We start from the raw sequence: 20945 nt of genomic DNA, 5'->3' as shown, positions 1-20945 counted from the left end.
GCTCACGGTTAGCGCGATGGTTTGGTCTTGGATGTTTCATTTGATCTTGGATGTAGTGAGCGACGTACGAAGAACGGGCCCCAGTTCATTTCCTAGCTGAAGTTGGGCATCAACATGGGAGCGTGCCTTAAGTGGCCACTCCAGGAACCTTGCTTGCATGCTAATCATGTTATTCTGATGATAATTAGTCTCAATATTTATTTCTTAACAGACAAAGCTACGACATCAGTATTGTTGCCCAGGTGGACCAGACAGGATCAAAGTCCAGCAACCTCCTGGACTTGAAGAACCCCTTTTTCAGGTGAGTTTATCCTGACCACAGCAAACACAACCAATCTGCTTTGCACTATTGACACAGTGTCTGGTGTCGGTGAACAGTCTTCTCTAACTTCTTATATCTATTTTTATCTATGTGCAGGTACACAGGCACTACCCCCAACCCCCCTCCTGGCTCACACTACACCTCCCCGTCTGAGAACATGTGGAACACAGGGGCAGCCTACAACATGAGTCAGGGGATGGCTGTATCAGGTGAACACACTCAGACACTGCTAGATTAAGTAAATACTTCAGACATGGCGTGGTATGTCCTTTCTCCATATCCCAGCTGTCTTAGAGCAGAGGCAGAGTACACCCTGGACAGGTAGTCTGTCGCAGGGCTAATACAGAGAGACAGACAATCACTCGCACTCACAGGCACACCTGGGCAATTTAGGCCAATTAACCTAACCCCATTAACTGCATATCTTTGGACTGTGGGAGGAAGCCAGAGAGAAACCACGCGAACACGGGGAGAACAAACTGCAAACAGAAAGACCACCGTGCTGCCACACAGAGACCAAAGAACAACAAATATAGTTACCTGTTAGAACAAAGCAGGACTGAGAATTAAATGCATTGGATCGTGCTCACTAATCATGATGACAGCGATGAAAACCAGCAGCTGAAACACGATGGTCAAGCGATGAAGTTGTTCTGTATAGTAGTGTAGCTGCAGCGGTTCTTCAGATTTGTCCTCTTCTCTGGGCTTCTTGGAAGTAAGTGAAGCGGTTCCACAAACGTCCGCTTTAGTAGCAAAACTCCAATGTAGAAACAGGAAAGACTAAATCAGTTCAAACATGAGCCAGTGTAAAAACCAGTCTGCATGAATTTATTATAGTACACATGCCTGAAATTTCATGCACATCTATTCTATAGCTTTATTAGCTCAAGTTTCTGAGAACCTGGGAAGAAGACTGTATATAATGATGGACATAGCCAGGTGTGACTCACTTTGCCCTGGAGCTAGATTCAAGTCCAGAGTTACGCCTTGTAGTCAGCACCAGCTTTTCCAGCTGTAACTGTGCAGATACAAGAGGAAATGCTAGGTTACAGCTAAACTAGCAACATATGCTAATAGACTGTTTGTTTGTTTTTAAAGGTTGAATGTTAGTTTGAAACAGTTTGTTCTAAAATATTTATGAGGAATGAACAGCAACAACATCCTGTCTGAAACCTTAAACTTCCAAATGTACAGTGCGGCCCTGCAGTAGAAGGACTTCCTGCCATGGTGCATCACTAACTGCTTACCAACTCCGGCATCACATTTTAAGATCACTTCCACTCTGGATGTGTTCAGGAACCAACCCCAAAGAGTGTTTTTTTTGTTTTGTTTTTTTTGACGGTTTATAGTAAATGCTGTTTTTTGGGTTTCTTTGCTGCCTCTTTCTTCAGGGATGCCCGCAGCTTATGACCTCAGCACAGTCATCGGCAGCGGCCCGTCAGTGTCTCACAACAACCTCATCCCCCTGGGTATGAATCTCATCTGAAAATCATCATTTTACTGTTACTGGAGTGCATCTTTAGTCCTCAAAACACTGACATTCCAGCTCATCAAATCACACTTAACTCTTTTAATGCTGTTTTTTAAATTTCTTTTTTTAACCCCACTCTGTTGTTTCGGCTCCTCTGAGCAACATCAAAGGGCTTTTAGTTTGAAAACGTTTGAAAGTACTCAGTTATAGTTTAGCTTTTGATTTTAGTGATATTTCTGATGTTTACATCAGAATACAGCTTATAGTCTGTGTTGGGACCCAAATTACTGCAGATTTTTGTAAAGCAGCTGATGTGGCATGCGTTTATTGCTCTGGTGAAATGGTTTGTCACTCCCGATGCTAATTGGTTTTAACAGTGCTTTCATCTCTGATTGGTCACAGTGAACACAGGGATTGTAAATCATACCCACTCCAGGATGGGCTCAATCATGAGCACAGGAATTGTCCAGGGTAAGCCCACTGGTCCACAAACACAAGTTTACTGTCCAAGTCTTCTCAGTGTGAACGTTGACTGTTATGCTTTGTTTCCAATTTAGGAGCCACTACGGGTCAGTCTGGCCCCAGTAGCAGCGGTACTTACTATCCTGTCACCAACCAGTTCACCATGGGGGGCGCTGCCATCTCCATGGCCTCACCTATGGTCATCCCTAGCAACACCATGCATTATGGCAGTTAAGACGAAGACCTCGCAAAGACCTCCTATGCCCCCGCATGAGAAGAATCCCCCTTCCCCTCCCCAACCCAGATTGATCACCAACTGCAGCCAAAACCAGTATACCAAAACCAGCTCTGTGCTGGAGATTCCTTTTTGTTCGACACCCTCTTTCTGCTCTGTTGAATCATCGCTAGATGAACCGTTGAAAACTCTCGTTTCCGTCCAGACTCTTGTCTTTCCGAAAGCCGAAGCCTTCCTTTTCCCCCTCCCTCACTGGGACTGTATCATCTGAGATGCACAGCAGTTTATCATCTGACCTCCCTGGGTTTCCACCCTCCTTCGATATGTATTTCAATCCCTCCACCTCCCTTATTTTCTCTTTATAGCTCATTATTTAGATGTCATGACCTTGCGAGTGTTTGTCTTTCCTCAAGAATCCGCTTGTTGTCAGATACCAACATCGGTCCGCTCCCGTGGTTCTCCACACTTCCTCACCAGTGATGCTGAAGCTTTTCACTTGTGCAGTAGGACACTGTTATCATGATCATCATCACTGCGTCTCTACAGGTGCCACCTTAGATTTTCATACTGGATCCAGCCATGTTCCCTCCACACTTCCCCAGAGACTGAGCTGTGCCGAATGAAACAGCCCCCTCAAATCATTAAACAAACGGCATCTTGCTTACTCCTACTCATGCAGTTTGGGTTTAGGCGGAGGAGGATGGATCACAAACTGAAGCCATCTACAAGTCTTGGCACCCAGAGGAGTAGAAATATTTTTTTGTGTTTTGTTGTTTTGTTTTTTAGTGGCTTGGACAGGCTGACCCTCAGAGTTCTGCTTGGAAGCATTGGTGTTGCTCTATCACCTTCCATGCTGAGTCATGATAACGGAGCGTCTCAGTGTCTGCTATAAGTTGCTGTTTGTTGACATCACCAGTCTTTTAAAATGATGGCATTCTCCAATTCAGACAGGTTACCTTTCCGTTAATGTTGTTCAGCGTCTTATTCAGACAAATCCACAATATGTACACAGCGTTGCCCGCATGTGGAGCCAGCACTAATTCTGGTGGAATTTGACCCCATTTCTAAATGTTTGGGTCTCTCTGCTGTTGTCAGTCAGAAGCGAGTCTCCTTTTTGTGTGCGCGCTGCTGTTTAGGACGTTCAGAGTTGTAACCGTGTGTGTTTCTATCAGTAACTGTGACTACACTGAGACTTGTGTGATGATATAAGTGATGCGTAAATGTTACTAGGCCTTATAAGATGACTCGCTGTGGTTAATATCTGAACAGGAAACTTGAAGATGCCCTCGGGTTAATGGAAAAGAGCGACTGAATGTTTGGGGCTTTTCAGTAAATGCTCCTGTGTGCCATTCAGTGTGGCTGCGCGTGCTGTTAGGGTTAGAGTCCTACTTACCCACGAAAGAATGAGTAGCTGAAATATTGGTGTTGCAGATGGGATAAGTTGGGATGCTAACTTACCTCATCTTTGCATAATACCACTTTATTCTACTTCCTGTTTTTCATATTAAGAAGCAGTAGAACTGTTCAGATTACCGACTCACACCTTCTAAAAACAGTAGGTGTCTTAGATGGATTTAATATCTTGAGGAAAATAAAACTTGAGGAATCGGATGCTTTGACGAGCAGCAGTAGGATGCTGTGTCTGCACAGGACATTTCCAGCTCTGTCTTCATTGTGGCATTGCCACCGTCCAAAGTGAATACAAAAATTCAACAAGACACCATTAGAGGAGTTGCAGGAAGATTTTTTTTTTGGTCCAGTCTTTATTTCGTGTTATACAATTGAATTTAGCATGAAGTTCACACATTGAAATTCATGTTTTTAAATCAGAGTTTTAAGGCAAATCTGTATTTGAGCTGATGACCTGTTTGATCCTGTGGGGTTCTTCATATTCCAGGTGAACATGTTTGTCACCACTGTAAACGGCTCCAGCTCGATATGAAAGGGTTTCTGATCAGTGCGTGAACTGTACGACACTTGCAGTGGTGGTAGCAGTAATAGATGGTCAGGAGATGATAAACTTACAGCAGTTCACTCATCCACATCGATCTGTAATTACGGCCCTGTCATAGTAGTCAGCTTTATTCTTGGCTTGCTTCAGAGTTGTGGATAGTTGAACTTATTGTCGGCCACTTTACAGCACAGAGTTATTTTTGGCTGCCACCAAATTTTGGCTTTTGTTGGTCTGTGGTTGCCAAATAGCTGCTAGCTGCTTGCCATGTCTGTTTAGGGACTCGTGGAAGATTTGATTGTTTCTTGTACCCAACATGGAAGGTGACGGATCGCACAGTCAGAGAGAAGCTAGAACATTTCAGCCCTGTCAGCCTAAAATATGAAATGCACTTTCTGCTGCTGCTCATGTTTTCTGCACCCAGAAGGTTTTTTTTTTAAATCAGAATAAATTGCAGCAGCTTCTTGCCAGTCAGGCATTTGTTGAGCCAGATTGCTTCGGTGCAGTTGGAGGAAGATTTGGAGAATGAACCAGTAAAGACCAATGACCCAGGATGCAGCCAGCTGGCTAGCGGGAAAAGAAAAGCTGTGCCGGACCGGCAACGTCCTAGTTTACATCTTTGTTTCCTTTGCCTGACGCTCCTCCCAACCTCCCTTTGAGACTGTGAGACTGTCACAAGTAGACTTCAATGACAAGGCGAGGGAGATGGGGCCGGTACGCCTCTCTCCTCGTCTGTTCAATGTGTATGACCTCCAACATATCATTGCCCCAACACACACACCCCTGCCCACACCCCCTTTTTATCAGTCAAGGAAAGAAAGACTGACACATTTATGCATTGCTTCCAGTGTCACAACTATTGGAATTTGAGTTAGTAGGAGTGCTGAGGGGGGGAAAATGTCTGTTTGTAGGAATAAGTTTTTTTGTTTTCTTGATATTTTTTTTTCTTTATTTCACAAAAAAAGCAAATAAGGAAAAAAGCGCAAATTAAATGTTGTGGAAATGTTTCAAAACCATCCTGGAGTCAGGTGTTGTAGTACTTTAATTTGTTAAATAGACTGTGGCTACAACAGATGTTTACCATGTTGTAGCTGCTCTATAGCCATCGTGTCTCTTCTGTCATGGATTCATTGCTCTGTGTAGTCATAGTGGCATCCACTTTGACCATGGAAGTGTATGAGGAAGACTCACTGTCATGTTCTCTCATTTGTGTGTTCACCAACTAGTAATAACACCTTTCTCACTGTCTGACATTGACTCGTCTGCTCCAGACACAGTTAAAAGAAGCCACTGTGCTTAAGACTGCTAAGTGATTCCTGCTTTATGGGTACATTAGTCACTGATGTCCCAGTAGGCACCCTTTAAACCTTTAAATGACGCCATGAGGCATCTATTATGGAGCAACGCATGGAGACGACTAATATCCAAGGCAAATTGGTAACAGAATAGAATATAAAAAGTAACTGATCATAGAATCATGACTTAAGAATAGTATATTCTGGCTTGCTTTCAGGAACAACCATAAGATTGCTGATATGGCTCTGTCTTCATAATTTCCCTGTTTAAAAATGGGCAATGTCACTGCTACTTAATTTGAAAAGGGGTCAGGAGGTAATGCTGAAGAACACTTCGAGGTACTTCCAATGATATCTGCTGATACTGTGGTCTGAAAGTGGTCGGGCGAAAGCTGAATATTATTGGTCCTAATTGATGATAATTGGCAAAGAAAATGCAGTTTATCCATGATGATGAGTATTATTTACAAAAGAAATAATGGGGGGACTCTTATTGGTTAAGCTATTTTAAACATTTATATTGTCTGTGGGTGTTAAAAACATAGCTGTCATGTCATAAAGGCCTCGATATTTCCACCTGTGCAGTCGAGTGTGTACAAAATCATACGTGAAGAAGGGCGGGTCTAACTGTGAAGGTGCATCGCTTGATTGAGTCATTAGCCAATGAGCTTGTAGTTTAATGCCACAGGAAATCCTCCATTTAAAAACATGTTGTGGCCAAGATTTACAAAACAGACTGTTTTTATTCACTGACCCCAAATAAGTGACTCGGCCCATGAACTCCTGGGACACCACAGGAAATCTTTCTGTCACAACCATCCTGGTGCTAGTATGCTAGCAGTTGCTAATTAGTCATCAGTGCTGCGTACAGCTGAAAATAACTGTAATGTCAGATTGCTGATATTTATTCATAAACCTTGGGGGTGCTCATAAAACCCCTAAGGGTTTTTTATTTAAATAGAAATAGAATTGTCTTTGTTTTTTGGGATGAATACAGCAGGTATTGAATACACAGACCTCGTGGGAGGCCTTCAGGGCAAGTGGTGCCTACAAACCAAACAAGGGTCTAAAAACAAGATTAAAAACTTGGGTTTCACAAATGTTTCTAATCTCCAGCAGTGTTCTGAACATGCATGTGTTTATATGTAAGTGTTTTCAGCCGAGCTGTGGGAAAATGAAGAGAGTTTGAGAGGTACAGTATTGAGGAAATCCACACTGAGGTGTTTGTACTTGAGGTAAGTGTTAAGGACAACGGTTTGGGTGGTTTCTCCTAGACTCACTGGTACCATGCTGTTCCAATAGCCATAATAAAAATACCAGCTACTCCAAATTCAATTGGGTAGCTAGATGTAATTAAAGATGAGAGCAGTACTTACTGAGATCATAAAGCGTTTAAATTTATAAAATTGTATGTGGAACTGGGATTGCACTCCATTTAGAGCACAGTTGTCGAACTCCAGGCCTTGAGGGCCGGTGTCCTGCAGGTTTTAGATGTGTCCTTGATCTAACACGGCTGATTTAAATGGCTGAATGACCTCCCCAACATGTCTTGAAGTTCTCCAGAAGCCTGGTAATGAACTTATCATTTGAATCAGGTGCGTTGACATAGGGTGAGATCTAAAACTGTGCAGGACTCGAGGCCTGGAGTTTGACACCCCTGATTTAGATCTTTCTCTGGTCTGGAAAAAAGGTTGGGTGTTTTTTTTTTTTTCCCCAAATGCTATTTTTTAAAAAAAACAAACAAAAAAACCCCCAAAGCCTTCTGTAAAGTTAGGGCATCTCACATTTAAACAGAGATTAGTAGAAACTGAATCATATCTGTCAAAAAGATTACAGTTTATAGATGTAAATGGGAGTTGCACAAAACGTTCCATGGAGTTACGCTCTCTGGACTGTTGCTTGTAAAATTACACGTGCTTCCCTTTGATGATCCTGTTAGAAAGAAAACTTCAAACACTTTCATTACTAGACGGATGATACCCAACTTTCTTTATCCATGAAGCCAATTTTAGGAGTTTTCCTTCAGTGTGTTATTTGGCTAACTGTTAAATCAAGAATCCAGTTGAAAAACCTTCTCCTCACATACGAAATCTTGACCAATCAGGCCTTGTCTTGTCTTAAAGATCGCATAGTACCTTGTTCTAACAGAGCACTTCCCCCTCAGGGTGCAGGTTACCTGAGGGGGAAGGGATGTTAGTGGAATAGGAAACATGTTTTAGCTGTCAGGTCTTTCTTCTGTGAAACTAGTTTCCTTGTTTGTTTCTGTACTTTCAAGAGGTCTAGAAGTTTATTTATTGATTTAAAAAACAAAACAATTTCGCTTTCATTCACCCAACTATAGCTCTTAGTTAAGCTGGCTTATGCAGGCTTAAGTGAGTCTGCATTCACATTTCTGGTTGGACAGAGGAGGGAGAGGGACATTCACCCAGTCCAGACACGCTGTAAATAAAAGATGGATGTGGTCACCAAGTGATCACCCATTCATTTTGGCACTCCCCATGTTAAAGCCTTAAGGCCACCATCATGATGGTTTCTCTGAGCCAGAAGTGATCCTGTTTAGGGACATGATGGAGGGTTGAACGTTAGGGTGGGATTGCCTCTGAGCTGAGGTTTATGGCAAGAGTGAAAGGGAAGGTTTGCAAGATGGTAGTGAAGCCTGGTGCGAAATATGGCTTAAAAATTAGGCTGAGCTGGAGGTAGCATAGTTGACGATGTTAAGGTTTTTATTGGGGAGTGACCAGAATGGACAGGATTAGAAATTAACATATCAGAGGGACTCATCAGTTTTTCCACCTTGGAGACAAAAGTTAGAGAGACGAGACACAACTGTCAGAGAGGAGGAAGACCACAGAAGATTCATGGATGTAATGAAGAAGAGCACACAGAGGGTTGGTGTGACCTTGGAGGATGCAAAGGATAGAATCAGCTTGAAGCAGATGATCTGCTGTGATGACCCTAAATTTACCAGCACAAGAAATATTGTTTGAAATATGAGCTAAAGTTGCGATCATACATTTTTTTTGTTGATAAGCTCAAATGGAAAAGAAATAGGAAAAACTTGCATCGGCTTTGGCTTGCTTCATATAGCGAATCATGTAAGGTTTATATGATTTACTCATGAAAGTGGCCACTTTCTCATTATTCATATATTGTATTAGGAAGTATCCAAAACATACAAGTTTCATTTATATAATTTTTCAAGGTTTCTTATGTCTGTTTTCACTCTTGTATGCTTTTCATACAAGTTTCACACAAGACAGATACAAACTTGATAAGATTTATAAATATCTTTTCCATATGGGAGAAGATGAGAAAGAATTGAGAAAATGGACAGAGACAAAAAACAAAAAGAAAACTCTTCTGTAATGCATTTAATGTTTACTTGATGAAGAACAGTGTACACATACTGGTCACGCTCTCTTATCTACCTTGTTTTTCTTAATGGAGCTGGTTTTAATAGTTGTGAATGCACGAGCGTAAAATCTTCAGTTGTATCTTTAAATTCATAGTCTGTATGCGTTACTAATATTCTGCTTAACATACAGACTCCTGTGGTTCACTCGGTGTAAGCAGGGCCTATTATTTCTAATATTATTATTGTGCTCTGTTCCAGGAAAGCCTGTTTTAAGTAAATAAAGTACAGTTTATCGTGTGTGTGTGAGAGATCCATAGTCTGGGTAGTGCCAGGGCAGCAAGTTTAATCTGGTCCCGTCTCTCCACTGCAGTCCTGCAGTGTTATTTATTCTTTATCTGAATGTGGGAAGGCTGCTTTCTGACTCAGATGTAGTAGGCGTTAAGATGATCACGAGGCTGATGGAGTCAGCAAAAACCTCCTCTCACGTAGCTCTGGATGACAAGGGGAAAGAGTAAAAATACATGGGATTTGTTATTCTAAATATTAGCATCAGGCTCAAAAACAATCCTTGTGATTCAAATTGTTATTTTGTCCTGTTACTTTTGAGATTCTGAAAATGGAGTACATACGAAAAAGATGTGTCCCTTCTTATTTCCAATAATGACAGACAAGTTGACGGATTAGGCCAACAAGAGTCTGCATGGATTGATGTTTGCAGACATAGTGATCTGTAGTGAGAACAGAAGGCGGACGGAAGAGAACCTGGAGAGGTGGAAGCATGCTCTGGAATGAAGAGGAGTAGACTGATTAAGGTGGATGACTTTAAATACCTGGGGTCAACCACCCAAAGCAACGAACAGTGCACGAGACAGGCGAAGAAGAGATTGCAGAATGTATGGAGACAGGTTTACAAGACTGTTGAGAGACCTGCTATGATGGTTTGAAGATGGTGACACTGACATAAAGACTGCAGGCAAAGGTGAAGTTGGTAGGATTTTCATTGGGACAAGATTAGAAATGAGTACATGAGAGAAAAGGGAAGATTGCAGAAAGGTTCATGGATGTAGAGGAGGACATGAGGAGGGCTGGTGTGACAGAAGAGAGGGAGGCTAGGGGTAGGGTGAGATGGAGTCCGATGATCCACTGCAGATGTGCACTGATGACGAGATGTAGTTACATTTCTCAGGAGATGCATGTCAGGTTACATTTTTGGTATAAGGTTTCAGCAGGGTTTGCTGTTACAATGTACCTGGAATGGGAATAGTGTATATCACGATGATGGATTATCTCAATTTAATTCTGAATATTTACAAAACAAAAATCTTAAATTGAAAGAAGTCGAAGTTGAGCTTTAAAGCAGTCAAGCATCTTCTCAAATCATTTCACTGACACAAAGTCAAAGTAGGTCAAATTCATCCTGAAACCAGGTCAGAATGAAGTATGTTGAGAAAAAAACAAATCTAGACAAATGTCTGAAAATCTGTGTTAGACATCACGTCTGAACCAAAGCCATGTCTCTAGTCTTCCTGTCACATAAGGGACCTAGTTCAAGTCAATCTTTGAAGTTGCTTAAGGTGATTCACATCGCTCAACTGCAAACCTTGTAATCCTTTTCAGCTGTGAGTGATCAAAGATTGGAACAGTAATAAGATCCAAACAATCTGGAGTAGAGAATCCGTTTATTAATACAACCCTACCTGGGTTCACAGTAGGAAATAAATAGCTCTACATCCATCAACCCTTTCTTCATTTTACACTGAACTGTCTATGCAAGTAAAGCAGCTGAGGTCATTCTGTGACTGAAGGCTGAAGAGTGGCGGTGATGTGCTGGAGTCCCTTTGCAGGTTCAATAAACTCTTTTCTGCACATCCGACTGAAGCAAATTCAGGGAGTCAGTGTTGTGAGTGAAAACGGTAAACTACATTTCCACGTGGCAGAGAAGCAGCAGCTGGAGTTTCAGTTTGTGATAGAATAACTAATAAGTTAGAGCCAACCTAAACATGTATATTCTTCCGGCAGGACCACATAAACTCTATTTTATTTTACAATCATCTTTTGACCAGTCCGCAGCTTTACAGTTCAGAGATTGCTTGACTTGAGAGCATCTAACAGTGTCTTAAGGGCAGTATCACTACATGTTTAATACACAAATACCCCATTATTGTCCCTTTTCTATGTATCTGTACGTGTAGAGCGGATGCAGGGAGGGGGGCATACCCCTGCTTCTAAAATTAAAGTGATGTACACACCAACAAATCAATCATTGTCATCTAATAATATCAATTATAACATTCGGAGCTTTGTAAAACAGCTGTTGAACAATGTTTAAACTCTTGTGCAGAGCCACACGTAATTCCATCTATGAGCCCACAGGGTTGACCACAAGCCACAAAGTGTATTTATATGAGAAATGAGACATTTAGGGCATTCTCATTAACCTAATCATTTTAAACTTGAAAAATCTGGTTGTTGTCCATGTGATGTGTCATAAGGATAAATTAGTAGGAGTGACATTGTTTTATGTATTAGCTTTTGTAGTGTCTTCCTGCGTCCTTTACGACATCATGAAATGAGTGGAAGTCACAGTGTTAAAGAAGGACTGCTCAATCCACCACATCATGAAACATCAGTCACAGTAGAAATACAGATGAACCACCCCAGGATAAGTTAGACAAACGAAACACACACACGCACATACACACAACCGTCCCAGCACTTTATCCATGAAGCATTAAGTGAATCACACCGTGGTGATAATCAACACCGTCTCCTCCAGTCTAGTCGTTTTCGATCTGTCAAAAAAGACGGTCTTCATTTCCCTGCTGCTCCTCGGTGTTGGTCAGTCGGTTTTGAAGGCCAGCGTTGTGTGATTGTGGAGAGTTGAGGTAGTAGGAAGAGCTGTTGGTGGGGATGTTTCTGCGTGAAAGAAGTAGAGCTAGAAGAAAAGGGAGGAGATTGAGTATCTGGTTCAATGTAAAGGTGTCCTTCCATACATCTGAGATCCACGCAGCTCACCGACCTTACAGCCAACTGCCAGCAGTGTGTGCAAAACCACTATGGTCACTACTGTAGCCACCGCCGTCACCTTGGTGTCATCACGGACAACGGGCCAGAAGGTGAGGACCAGGACTGAGCCTGAGATCACCATGGCAATTAGGATCAGCGTCCAGTGCAGCCAGTCATATGGTATTATCCACAAAACCTGAAGGTGACAGGGTGAACTTTTATTCAGCTAATTATTGTTTCTGCTTTGGTTTTTGTTGAAATTTACCAAAGTTTGACCTTTCCTTTTGGCAGTGGCCTGGGCCACAGCTGCCAATCAAAACCTTAAATGAATTATTCAGACAGAACATGTTGTTCTTCAAAAATACTCAAAACATTGGGCAGAACAGACCTCTGCACTCATTCAAATGAAGAACCACAGGTGAGTTTTAACATTACGGCAAGTTACATAGAGAATGACATCAGAGGTTTCCGAAAATGTGAGCTATATTATACATGTATATCATGTATCATGGGTGAGATCATTTATACAACTTATTAAACCTGTAAACACCACAGATGTACTCACAGAGGTGGGGATATAGATAAAGAGCGAGTAGCCGTAAACACACACAGTCTCCAGGAAAGAATAGCCTCCAATCTGCCTCTCGGCCCCTTGCCTCCAGGTCAAAAAACCCCACAGCCCGATCGGCACCAGCCAGGCATACATAAAGATCACTACTGCAGCAATTGTCACTAAAGGCAGAGAAACAAGACAGAGCTATGCAGATCCAGTGTGCTACAGTGACACAGAGTCAAACTGAGACCGTGTGCAGCACTAACCTCTGTGGAACTGTGGTCTGTAGTGGAAGGTGGGGTTTTTCTGCTCAGCAAGGAAGGTGGACAGGTTCCCACTAATCACCACAGAAAACACCAGTGTGACACAAATCCAGAAGGGACCTGCACAAACGCACACTTATATGAGTGCATTCATCAATGTCAAAAAATTGATGGACACTTTGTTGATCCTTTGAACCTATAGGCAACAAACAGTTAAAGCTGGAATGACAATAAGTGACACCTAAACAGCTTTTTAACATTTATCAGAAATGCCTGAATCACATGAATTAACTGATACATTCAATAAGATAATAAAGACCATGAGACCTTAAACACGTTTAGGATTAAAAAGAGGCTTACCTTGGTGCAAACCAACAGTAATCTGGCCCTTAATCTCCTACCTACCCACCTACGACTCATCTTCAGGCATAGCTAGAATCTAATTTCCCCTACCAAAAATCTACTTACAGCCTCGACATGCCCCCCATAAGACAATGCACAGTGCAAAATATGTTCTTCCTGTAATACAGTTTAATAATTAAATGTGTCTTCTTCCACTTACCATACAGATCTGGGTTACTCCTAAGGTAGTATTTGATGAAGTTTCTCCCAGGCTGTGGCATCACTGACCCCTTCACTCTGTCCAGCACCTGCATCATGATAGGGTCAAACAAAAGAAACATGTAACTTCAAACTGACTGACAAAGACTTTATGTGTAGACAAAGTGTCAGGTAGATGTCAGGCATACCTGCATTGTGTCCACATCAAAGAAAGACTGATAATACTCAAAGGTCCAGAAGCCACCACTTGGTTTCTGCCCTCCTAACAGCTGGAAGCACAGATGTCTATCAGCTGATATGCACTCAAAGTAGAAACTCTAACTTTATTCGTAGTCCACACAACTTTTTTTTACCTCTGAACTCTCTTGCTGACCCTCCTCGTCCTCAGATAGGTCCAGCTTTACATCTTCTCCTGCTGATGCTGTTGTGTTGGGGGTGTTTGAGCCCGACATACTGAGTGTGGAGGCTCCAGGGTCTGCCGATAGCAGCTCTGCTGCTTCTTCAAACTCTATGGACGCACATGGGCAAAAGGCAGTCGGTAAGCGCAGTTCTTCTGATCAGCACTCCCACAGGGACTAAATTCCCATAGATTTCATGTTAAAATGTCAAACTTGAGAGGATTTAAAAGCATATTTACAAACTGTTACTGAAAAAGCGATCTCAGTTTCTGTCTATGGTTTCCTAATTGATGTCACTGAACCGGACCGGTCCTGTTTTAATGATATTATCTGACAAAGAAAACAACTTCCTGCAAGAAGCTTCCATACCTTGTTTCATTTTATTCAACAGCAGTGTTGTGCTGCTTTAGATTACATAGTGTTGGTATCAGCCTGCCTCACAGAGAGACAGACTTTCTGTTAAAGGTTTTTAAAACACACACTTTATTGAATAAGACTAGAAAACAAGCAGTAAGAGAAGTTACCAACACACCATGAAGGTGTTTCAATAGCCATGCTAGCATGCCGTTTAGTAGGTCGTTGAAAAGACTTAGTATTTGACACAGAATACACTGGAACTCAGTGTGTCATAAATCAGCAGGATGTTCAATACATCCATGCATATTATGCAAATGAAAACAAGCATAATTTTCCTGCAATCTGACCCATAATCGCCCGTGCAATCTACACAATGTTACATGTTGCATGAAAGTAAAAGAAATTACAAGGAAGCAGGAAGAGCATCTTTACATACGACTGCGATAGCAGAGTATGGCAAGCAGATGTCGCTATTTGTCCTTTAGTAGATGGTTTGCAATCAACAATAATTTTTTTTCAACGTTTTCAGGGCGATTTCGTGATTCAGAGTACTGTACTATGTGCTCTGCATGGTCACTGCAGCATAAACCCTTTTACAGCCAATTAAAACCCCTAGGTAAGGGGAGAGTCCAGTTTTCTGATTCACGTGGACACGACAGCTTGGTTTCTGCGTAAAACAGATCTCCCAACTACCTGCCTGGAACTAACACGTGACACAAAGAAACCCAGGCAGAACAAAACAAGCAGAAATTTACAACCTATATCTCCTTTAAAGATTCTGTCACATTTACCTTGAAACTGTAGGTTGTTTGGACTAGCCATGTCTCCAATGGACAACCAGTAACTTCATGCAAGAGCTGAGAGAAAAATGAACGTTAGTAAAGAAATGCTATGTCGAACATCTGTTAGTTCACCGACAAGTGAACCACTTGAAGTTTACAGTTAATGTATAATATAAAAATATTCAATTTTGACGCTTTAAAATCCGATAAGAACAGGTGAAACGTACCAAAATGTAATAACCAGAGAGGTGAAATATGTCTTGGCAGTCTGTCGTCGCTGCTCAGCAGGATCTTGCTGCTGATAATGATGATATTGAATGGCGTAATATCAACCACTCAGCAGAGACAGCGAATCCTACGACTAGCTAATATTTAAATTGTAAATAAAGCTAAGGTTAATATATTACAACAGCGTCTGTGCGGACTTAATAAAATGCTAGACATTAATAACATTACAATGCTAACACCTGTCTTTCACAGCCTTACAGGTCCTGCTGATGCTGGAGTCATTTTAACACAGCTTCCGGTACACGTCACCGCGTAAACAAAGCTGTCACGTGGAAGCGCTCTTCAAAATAACTTTATTTGAAAGGTTCTAACGTTACAAAAAACACAAGCGAGTGCAGGCACGGTGGAGCGGATGGAGATGAGTGTCAGGGGTGATTTGTGACAGGAGGATAGCAACAAGAACGAAAGGAAGGGTTCACGCAAGGGAGTGAGACCCTCTGTCGTGTCTAGTGGAGCTGTCGGTGGTCAGAAGTGAACATGGTAAGATTTCTGAGCAGTTTGGAGACTAAGTAAGAGAAGCAAGGTTGAGAAGAGTTTGATAGGGTGGATAATATATCGGACAAAGGATGCTGAAGGTGGAGCTGCCAGGCAAAAAGAAGGTGTAAGTGTAGTGAGGGAGGACATAAAGGGGGTTGGTGAGACAGACGAGCATGCAAGGGATTGGGGGAGATGGAAGCAGATGATCTATTGTGATGACCCGTAAAGGGACCAGCTGGAAGATAAAGAAGTAGTAGTAATAGCAGTAGTAAAAGCATTAAAAGTATTGAAAATAAGAAATAAATGGCAGCAAAGATGGGCCACAGGGGCAAACTAAAGCCATTCATAGACTATACAGGGAAAATGTACCAAAGCAAGACAATAAGAAAAGGGAAAAATAATCAACTGATGATCAACTGCATGTGCATATGCAACTATCAGGGAAATATAATTTGCTCAGTGCCAAAGGGAAAGGGGAACAGGAAAGCTGTTAAATAGCTTTCCTATTTAACAGGAAAGCTAGATCATTTCTCTAGCTTTCCTGTTAAATAGGAAAGCTAGAGAAATGATCAAACTAAAACACAGAAACAAGGGGGTGTAGAAGTTATTGGCAGTTATTGGAAAGAATTATTAATGGTGGGACAGCAGCATTTTTGAGTTATAAAGAGAGACAGAAATTGTAAGCAGAGATGAAATGTAATTTATGGTAGCAGGGTGTGTATTTGTAGGCTAATTCTTTCTGGAGTGTCGCACCACCACTCCAGCCCAGTAGATGGCGGTAATAAACCTTTTTGTTAGCTGTCAACCAACAAAAAAGAAGTAGCTGCCATTTTGACTTCATGTGAGGTCCCTGTCACTAGTTAAAATGTCAATTCTGCATGAAGGTTAAGAGTCTTTAGTGCAGAAGAGTCGTTAAAATGGCCTCGTTTCGTGTAGCGAGGATGATGTTCAGCTCTGCGGCGGAAGTAGCGGCGCCTCTGGGCACAGCGAGCCGCTGGGAGCGGCTGAAAAACAGCAAAGTAGGTGAGGAACTGAGGCACGGGTTAGCCACGTTAGCTGGATAGCAAGGGGGTTAACGGCCAGCTCAGTGGTAAACATAGCTTATTATAACAGAAACAGTCCCAGTAATTTTAATTGCTTAAATGACCATTTTAAACGCATTATTCTGCTAGCCTTTGTGCATGTTGGTTGCATGACAAAAACGGTCATACAGTATAGTTTTTTAATCCTCCTAACAACTATATGCCGCTGAATTGGGTTGTTGGTGTGATAACGTCATAAATAGATGGTGATTAGGTCACCTGACTCCTCCCACCTCCTGCAGCCGGCCAGTGTTTTGTTTTTTTTTTGGCATGAGGAGAGGTGGTTTACATCCAGGCTTAGTTTTTCGTCCTCTGCTCCCTACAGGTGTGTGGTGTCGCAGCCTGCTCTCTGACTACAAAGAAGCGTGCAGAGAGGCGGTAGTTGGCGCCTGGGAGAGACCACTCCGAACATCAGTGTATGTGACGCTGTTGGGCGGTGCCTGGGCCTGCTTCTACACCAAACCTGACCGCTTGTCCTTCGACGACGCCCTGCTGAAACGTTCCAACCAGCTGGGACTGCTGTCCCCTTGGATCCGCAGCGGCATCTCTGATGTCCATGTACAGAGTCTGGTGAAGCTCCGTAATGAGGGCCGCCTCCGCCATGCCAGCCTGGGTCTTCTGTCTGTGGTGTACTACGCTGACTACGACCCGGACGCCATGCTGTATGAAGCCCAGTGCTCTAACTTGTCAGTACCCTGGAGGGAGATCCCTCAGCGGGTGTTGGACATTGGCTTTGCTGGCAACTGGTGGATCCTGGACTCAAAGATGAAGGACTATGACGTGAACGAGGATGAATTCAAGCAATTGCCGGTGCACATGCAGGTAACGTCACCACCCAGCGTCAAGGAGGTGGAAAGGAATGAGAAGTTGCACAGAGATTCGTGGTTACCAGTGAGCGTGGAGGACAAGGGAGACAAAAACTAAAGTGGTAGACAGACAGAAAGAAAAGTGAAGAGGAGCAGCCTCGCACTCACACAGTGGGACAGAAGCCTGACTGTGTTCACACACACACACACACACACACACACACACCAATCTCAGCTGACCAAATGATGATTCTGCCGCTGAGGAAACATCAAAGTAAAAGGAAACGCTTAAATTCCTTCTGACATGTTTTTGTTTTCTTACAGAAAATGTTGTATATCATTTATACTGTGAACCATGTGACAACGAGTCTGTCAGTTATTTACAGATGTTAAGGTGTAACATGAGATTTGCATTTGATCTGGATGTGACGCACTGATATGAACTCTGGGTGATTATTAAAGATCTGTCATCACTAATCAGACTGACATGGCTGTTGTGGATTTTGTGTGTGACTGTAGAGTTTTTGAAAGTACAAATGCTATTGTTGTATTTAATTATAACAAAGATAAAGGAAAAGAACTGCACTGCTGCAAATACAACCTTTTCTTACATCTAGTTGCAGTAAAACTTGAGAATGGTAGTTTTGAAACGTAACCATAACTGCTAATGACCAGAGGTGATAATAGATTCCCACTGAACCAAACTTTTATTGCAAAATCCTCAAGTCTGAAAAGTATTTTGTAGCAAAAAAGTGGAGGTAAAACTGCAACGCTGCGATGTAGTGAGGAGGTACGGAGCTGCATAATTTGGAAATACAATGAACAGAGTGTACAATTGGCTGTACACTCTGGAACAAAACATGAAAATTGAGATAAAATGAAGCTTATGTGCTTAAACGATTATTAGTCACACTATTAATATAAATAAAATGACTAGTATTTCTTCTCAGCTACCTGGTTATCCACACATAACCAAGCAATGTAGAGAGAAAAACGATTAAAACAAAAGGGGAAACAAACCCTGCAAAACTCCAGTGAATCTGAAGTCTTGGTGAGGTCTGTGGAACCTACAGTTAGGTCCAGAGGTGTTGGTAATTTGGTCTCTGTGCAGTGGATTTAAATCAAACTAAGATGTGATTAAGGTGATTCAAATGTAATTCAAGGGGTTTAACATAAATATGAAGTTAACTATTTGGGAATTACAGACCCTTTTGTTCCTGCTTAACATCAATTGGAAGAAATAAAAAATACATTTGAATATAAGGCTTGTTTTTAATACTTGACTGAAAATACTTTCCTCTTAATGAGAACCTGTGAACATCGTTAAATTCATCAGTCCCCTTATGAACTTGTCGCTCAGTTTTTTCCAGTTCTTATGTAATTTAGCAAACCCTGGTCTCTCCCTGTTTGCACTTCTTCACCACTTCTGTTCCAGTGAGACCGTTTCTGTTGAGATCTTGGTGAAGAGTAAATTGTGTATCTCTCAGGTCCTGTGTCACATCTTTGCTGGATTTTTCTTCACTCCTGTTTCTTAAGAACATGCCTTTCAGATACTTTTCACCTGCTATAGATAGTATTTAATCCTCTTCATTTGTCTTCCATTTTTCCAGTTTCCTCTTTTCTTTTTTTAAAAAGATACACTCACATTTTCAGCTAACAGCTTTTGGTGCAAAAAATACAACTCTATGCCTGTCAAAACGTCCTCTCTTTGGCATTTTTCATCATTTCAACTAAAGAAGCTGGAACTAATGAGGTGTTTGAAAAAAATGCCTAAACTTGCATTTTAAAACTGGTTCTTTGCTAAGTTGTCCCTTATATGTAAACGCAATACTAGCTCACCCCTTGATTTTTGTTCCTTTTATATGTTTGAATGATTTATAAGTATGGGGCGATCGTGGCTCAAGAGTTGGCAGTTCGCCTTTTAATCGGAAGGTTGCCGATTCAAGCCCTGACAGTCTCGGACGTTGTGTCCTTGGGCAAGAGACTTCACCCGTTGCCTACTGGTGGCGCCAGTGTCCGGCAGCCTCGCCTCTGTCAGTGCGCCCCAGGGCAGCTGTGGCTACAATGTAGCTGCCATCACCAGTGTGTGAATGTGTGGATGATTGAATGTAGTGTAAAGCGCTATACAAATACAGGCCATTTACAAGTCAGTGCTGAGTAGTTTACCAAACGAAAAACATTCCTCTGAAAATGGAGAGATATAGGACTGGATTAAACTGTCCTAAAAAACTAGCCAGTGTTGTTGAAAGAAAAACTTTGAAAGACTGGAGAAAGATTGTTCAAGCACCCGCTAAAGCATTTTCAAGAAAGCCTGTTTTTTCAGAACTAGAATAGAAATGGGACAGTTCTTCCATAACACATCTCACTCATCTCAAGCACTTTTTTCTACATCAGTTTTCTTTCAATCTAATAATTACACTTCTTCTTCACGATGAAGAAGGGACAAGCTTTTTCAGCATGCAGACTGAAGAGCCTAGGGATTGAACTACCAACCTAAAAATAAAATTGGCGATATTTGACCAGCTCACACTGAGGACCATAAGTAAATAAAGAATTACTGTGTTTAAGATTCTACATAGGTTGTGGTGTTGTGGTTAGTACTATTGCTGCACAGTACAGAGGGCCTTGGTTTAAATGCAAGAGCCAGCTGGGGGCCTTCTGTGTTGTTTCTATGAACTCTCTCTAGTTACTCAGACTTCTTCCCACAATCCAAAAATATGTTAAGTTACTGGGGAATTCTAAACAGACGATGTGAAGCCCTCTGCATTCACCCATAACAAACTCACATTGGTGGTGTGGATGTAAATAGGTCTTAATGATATGTAGCTAACACAACAGGACTTTGTATTCCTATACACACCACACCTTATCATCATAACCTGCACCTTATAATGCATTAACATTTATGTTGCTAATAAGGTTGTATACTGTGCAGCAATGCTGCCTGCACTGTCACACGGCCAAAGCAATTACAGTACGTCTTAGCAGTTCAGTTGACACCCCTGAGAAGGAGAATGAGTCTGACCCCTCACACTGATAACCTAACCACAGGAAAGAGACTGCACCACAATGAAGTGACCCATGATGTCACTACTGTGACCCTGTAGCAAGGGCTATCAGATGCCATGCTGAGGGAGTCACAGGCCACGGGTCAGCTGGTTTTCTAAGTTGTTGCTATTGGATTTCTGCTCAATTTGCAGTCTAAGGACTACACTGGTGTTCATGTTTGGATTTTGCCACCAGAGGGTGCTCTAGTTCAAAATAATTATGAGCCTGGTACC

The 20945-nt window shown here is 42.0% G+C and overlaps 3 protein-coding genes across 5 annotated transcripts in view; 2 read left to right on the top strand and 1 right to left on the bottom strand.

The window, feature by feature from the left end:
• The window catches only part of carm1 (coactivator-associated arginine methyltransferase 1), a 19885-nt gene extending 13329 nt beyond the window's left edge, over nucleotides 1-6556 (top strand). The window contains exons 12-16 of the mRNA XM_005747281.2: nucleotides 212-301; nucleotides 419-531; nucleotides 1714-1791; nucleotides 2196-2264; nucleotides 2351-6556. Of these exons, the coding sequence (XP_005747338.1) occupies nucleotides 212-301; nucleotides 419-531; nucleotides 1714-1791; nucleotides 2196-2264; nucleotides 2351-2490 (490 nt within the window). The 3' untranslated portion in view covers nucleotides 2491-6556. The remainder of the gene's footprint in view (nucleotides 1-211; nucleotides 302-418; nucleotides 532-1713; nucleotides 1792-2195; nucleotides 2265-2350) is intronic.
• Nucleotides 6557-10503: 3947 nt separating this feature from the next.
• yipf2 (Yip1 domain family, member 2) lies at nucleotides 10504-15546 on the bottom strand. Of its 3 annotated transcripts, XM_005747279.2 has the most exons (10): nucleotides 15479-15521; nucleotides 15239-15376; nucleotides 15021-15086; nucleotides 13828-13982; nucleotides 13663-13743; nucleotides 13476-13563; nucleotides 12917-13033; nucleotides 12663-12829; nucleotides 12111-12293; nucleotides 10504-12026 (listed from the first exon to the last, which is right to left on the bottom strand). In XM_005747279.2, the coding sequence occupies exons 3-10, from the start codon at nucleotides 15049-15051 to the stop codon at nucleotides 11931-11933; spliced, it is 918 nt and encodes a 305-aa protein (XP_005747336.1). In that variant the 5' UTR covers nucleotides 15052-15086; nucleotides 15239-15376; nucleotides 15479-15521; the 3' UTR covers nucleotides 10504-11930. The 3 variants fall into 3 exon arrangements, with proteins under 3 accessions (XP_005747336.1, XP_005747335.1, XP_005747337.1); XM_005747278.2 differs by having other exon boundaries at nucleotides 15239-15546; XM_005747280.2 differs by lacking the exon at nucleotides 15239-15376 and having other exon boundaries at nucleotides 15479-15540.
• Nucleotides 15547-16605: 1059 nt separating this feature from the next.
• Nucleotides 16606-18150, top strand: timm29 (translocase of inner mitochondrial membrane 29). The gene is made up of 2 exons (XM_005747277.2): nucleotides 16606-16799; nucleotides 17184-18150. The coding sequence occupies exons 1-2, from the start codon at nucleotides 16694-16696 to the stop codon at nucleotides 17780-17782; spliced, it is 705 nt and encodes a 234-aa protein (XP_005747334.1). The 5' UTR covers nucleotides 16606-16693; the 3' UTR covers nucleotides 17783-18150.
• Nucleotides 18151-20945: the final 2795 nt, after the last annotated feature.

Source organism: Pundamilia nyererei, unplaced genomic scaffold (genome assembly GCF_000239375.1).
Source record: "Pundamilia nyererei isolate P.nyererei 1_Seehausen unplaced genomic scaffold, PunNye1.0 scaffold00193, whole genome shotgun sequence".
In the NCBI taxonomy this organism is placed as follows: Eukaryota; Metazoa; Chordata; class Actinopteri; order Cichliformes; family Cichlidae; genus Pundamilia; species Pundamilia nyererei.
This window is presented reverse-complemented; position numbering and strand designations above follow the sequence as displayed.